The sequence below is a fragment of the Galeopterus variegatus genome, unplaced genomic scaffold (genome assembly GCF_000696425.1).
Source record: "Galeopterus variegatus unplaced genomic scaffold, G_variegatus-3.0.2 Scaffold424, whole genome shotgun sequence".
NCBI lineage: Eukaryota > Metazoa > Chordata > Mammalia > Dermoptera > Cynocephalidae > Galeopterus > Galeopterus variegatus.
In genome coordinates this window covers 289,000-293,215 of record NW_007726535.1, presented here as the reverse complement: position 1 = coordinate 293,215, position 4,216 = coordinate 289,000, and the positions used below count along the sequence as shown (strand labels likewise).

General features: G+C 56.9%; 1 protein-coding gene across 1 annotated transcript in view; it reads right to left on the bottom strand.

The window, feature by feature from the left end:
* Window positions 1-655, bottom strand: part of MIF (macrophage migration inhibitory factor (glycosylation-inhibiting factor)) — a 1,871-nt gene extending 1,216 nt beyond the window's left edge. Inside the window, exons 1-2 of the mRNA XM_008568573.1 lie at window positions 433-655; window positions 98-270 (exon numbers count right to left, since the gene is read on the bottom strand). Of these exons, the coding sequence (XP_008566795.1) occupies window positions 98-270; window positions 433-540 (281 nt within the window). The 5' untranslated portion in view covers window positions 541-655. The remainder of the gene's footprint in view (window positions 1-97; window positions 271-432) is intronic.
* Between the last annotated feature and the right edge of the window lie 3,561 nt (window positions 656-4,216).

Here is a 4,216-nt window from a genome sequence, read left to right as displayed (position 1 = left end):
GGGGGGGGGGGGGGGGGGAAGGCGGGCTCAGCCGTCGCCGGGCCGGCCGTGGGCTGCGCATCCCCCCGCCCTCCCGCCCTCCGGCGCCCCGACGCACCTGTCCGGGCTAACGCGCAGACGCTCGGCCAGCAGGCCGCACAGCAGCTTGCTGTAGGAGCGGTTCTGCGTGCCACCGATCTTGCCGATACTGTGCAGGCTGCAGAGCGCGCACGGTTCGGTCGACCCGCCGAAGGCCATGAGCTGGTCCGGGACCACGTGCACCGCGATGTACTGCAGGGGGAGGGGCGCGGTCAGTCCCCCCGAGCGACCTCACCCGGCCCCGAGCGTCCACTTCGGGACGGAGCCTCATGCCCCTGGCCCCCTCCCCGCCCCCCCCGCCCGGGACCACCTCGTCCGGCAGCCACCCCCTCTTCCTATCCCCTTCCCGCAAACCTGAGCCGGCTTGCCCGTGGCCTGCGCCAGCTGCTGGGTGAGCTCGGAGAGGAGCCCGTCCGGCACGGAGGCGCGGGGAACGTTGGTGTTCACGACGAACATCGGCATGATGGCGGAGGGACAGCGGACCGAGTTCAGGAGCACAGACGAACACGCGCCGCAGCTGCAGCGGGAAACCTGAGCTACGTGACCACCGCCCCGCACCGCCCCTGCGCGGCTGCGGCTGCGACTCCGCCTCCTGTGACGCCACGGCCGGCGGCAGCCCCCGCCCCCAAGGGGTGGTGACGTCACCGCAGGCCGAGGCTCCGCCCCGGAGGGCGGGACCCGGGGCGAGTCAGTAGGCTGCCCTGGCGGCGACCAGCACCCCTCAAAACAGTTCTCCACGTGGCGGCCAGAAATCTTTTCTCTCTCGTTTCTTTGTTAGTTCTTTCGCTTAGTCACTGACGTTTACTCGAAGGAGCTGTGCTAAGTGTGGGGATGCGGAGGTTAACCGGGCAGATGGCCCCTTGCCCTTACGGAGGCGGTGAGGTGAAGCCCCAGCTCATTCCATCACATGCACTGATCCCGTTTGTGTCCTGAGTCTCCGGGCTTCAGTCCTGCGCATGTGGGCTTGTGTGTGTGTGAGATGGGGAGGGGTGGTTATGGCTGCTGGTGGGAGTGGAGCTGCCATAGCCGAGTCACCATCCAAGTACCTTCCCTGCATCCCTGGACTTCAGGGTGGCTGAGAATGCTGGGAGGCCCCGAGCGGAGGCGCAGGGAGCAGGAGGTGAGGCCCAGACGGAGCTCCCTGAGCCAAAGGCGCTCAGCTCCGCTCCTCCGGGCCACAGAAAGCAACCCCACACCCCAGGCCCCTGAGCAACTTGAGCTCCTCAGGAAAGCCCCACCCTAGTCAGGTACCAGGGTTTGCCCTCTCCTAGAGCCCTTGGTGACTTGTCTCTTCCACTAATGGTAAGCTCAGGGAGCATCTAGCAGGGGGCCAAACGTACAGAGGACGTTGACTAAATACTGGCTGAATGAAGACAACCATGACACAGCAAGAAGAGCAAAGGATGGCGACTGGATTAGGGCCCTGGCCAGGCCGGGGATGTAGGGGAGTAGCCGGGGATGAATTTGCAGGCCTGCCATCATTGGTCAGAGCAGCCTGTGGCTGAGTGGCCTCCCCAACTCCCATTCTAAGGAGGCCTCCTGGTCAGGGTGCTGTGCTGGATAGCTGATCTTTCCCAGGCCCTGTTGAGTTTGGCCAGGTCCTCAGAGATCTCCAGAAAGGCCTTGATCTTGGTCTCTAGCAGGTGCAATTCACACATCAACCTTGGCAATGACTGTGTGACACAACAATCACACCTGTGTCTGTAAGGTCCACGTGGCACCAACCAGCCTCCAGTCAGGAGGTCCAATGGCCCATTTATGCAAATAAGTGTTGGTTCCTCCAGGTGGTCCTCAGGCCGCTTCTCTCTCTCACACCTCCAGTCTTACCTATGCCGAGAGCTCCCTTACTACTATGCACTAATGGCGCTCTAGCCATGTATCCAGCTGGGGGTTCTCCTCTAAGCCCCAAAGGCTGACTCAGCATCTCCTGCTCTCTATGTCCAACCCAAGTGCATGACTTTGCCACTGATTGCCTGCCAGTGAAATGTGCCTCCTTCTACTGTCCCCTTATCCTCACTTCTCTCTACCCCGCTGCCCCATCACCTAGTCTACACTAGGTGACATCACCTTTTGCCTGGACCGCTCTGATAACCCTGTGGTGAACCATTCCTCCTGGACAGAGGAGTCAATTTCTCTGTCTCAGGGCAGCAGATTTGGCCATTGACTTGCTTTGCAGTGAAATAAGTGACATGAGTGACTCCAGGCAGAAGACTGAAGAGCCAGTGCCTGGTTGGCTCATTCTCTAATAGTGGATCCCACATGCAACGGGGCGTGGGCGGCAAGGTGGAGCCTCACCAGCAAGCACCAGAGCTGCCCCTGCAGGTGAGCAACTGCGACTTTCAGGTTATTACTGTAGCAAAGGGGCTCCTTCTCTGACCAGGACAGCCTCTGAGCCATTTGTCATCTACTCTTACCCTCCCCAGCTGTTTCCAGTAGCAGTCAGCCCATCCTTCTGGAAGGCATTTGAGGAGGTGATATGATTCCCTGTCCTATCTCTTACTAGCTTGGACACTTGGCTAAACTCTCTGAGCCTCAGTTTCCCCATCTGTAATTTGGAGGTGACAATAGTGTCCATCTTACGTAGAGGTATTATAAGGACCAAGTGGCCTAAATGCTGGTCATAGTCCCCTCTGATACTAGAGGTAGTACTGTCTCAATGCCCCGGGTGACCCGGGTCTGCCAGCCTCCCCCACCCTCCCTTGTTCTCTGAGTTGTGGTGAAACTGTCCTTTCAGTGCCATGCTTCTGGCTCCCGGCTTGGGCATTGGTCCTTAAATGCGGTATGCCCACACTTTCCCTCATCTGACTCTGGCTATCCTCCAGACCTCAACCCAGCCTCACTTCCTTGGGAGAATCCCAGGAGCACCTGGCTCAGTCAGGTCCCACATGTGCCCAGCACCTGTCCTAGCCTTCGAGGCTGTCTCCATATTTCTATTTGTGTTAACACTTCGTGTCTAGGCAGTAAACTCATGGTGGTGGGGATGGTCTTTTTTTGACTGTTGTTTGTCTTTTTTTTATGCCTACCTCCTGACCCATTACCTCAATGGTAGACAGATGACCCGCAAAGACATCCAGGCCCTAATCCCTGCAACCTGTGAATATGTTATGTTACATGGCAAAAGGTACTTCGCAGATGTAGGTAGGGTTACAGACCTTAAAATAGGAAGATTATCATGGAGTATCTGGGTGGGCCCAATCTAATTACATGAGCCCTTTAAAGCAAAGGAATTTTCTCCACCTAGAGTCAGAGAAGTGCAGCAGGAGAAGTCAGATTGGAAGCAGGAGAAGGACTCAGTGTCCATCACTGGCTTTTGAAGATGAAGGGGGCCAGAGGCCTCAGTGGTACAACCACAATGAACTGAATTCCGCCCACAACCTGAATGAACTTGGAAGTGGCTTCTTCCCTAGTCGAACTTTGGACACCTTGACTTTGGCCATGCAAGGTGTTAGCAGAAAACTCAGCCATGTCATGCCAGACTCCTGACCCACAGAAACTGTGAGATAATAAAAGTGTGCTGTTTTAAGCTGCCAAATTTGTTATAGGAGCAATAGAAAAGTAGTACACCTGGAATCTATAGGGGCTCGGTAATTATCTGCCAAATGCATCAGGAGCTGTTGGCAGCTGTGACTGCCAACCTCCTTGCTCCTCACTGATAGCAGCAGCCCAGCGCTGTTCCGTTAGAATGTTCACTGCCCCAGAACTTCTGGCAGGCAGGCATGGCCATGTCGCACAGCTGTGGCCCGTGCAATATATGGGGTTTATGGGCAAGCCTCTGCTTTGCTGATGGAGGCACCATCCAGCCCCCTTCCTCCTGACCCTCCCTGGAACTTGGACATGATCCCTGGATATGCAGCAGGTGTCCAGCAGCCATGAGCTTGAAAAACGCAGGCTCCGCCCAGCCCTTTTAGCTGCCTTTGGTTACATGAGAAAAAGAAGCCTCTCTATGCTGAAGCCACTGTTTCTCAGGGTTTCTGTTATGTGTAGCCACACTGCAACTCTTGGCTGGTGCAGAGGACATCTTGAGTGTCATGTGCCATGGCAAAGGGCTACCAGGCAGGGAAGAGGGAGGGAAGAAAGATCAGCTGAAAGAGGAGGAAGCCAGCCCACATGAGTAGCCAGAGACCCAATGGTGGGCAGC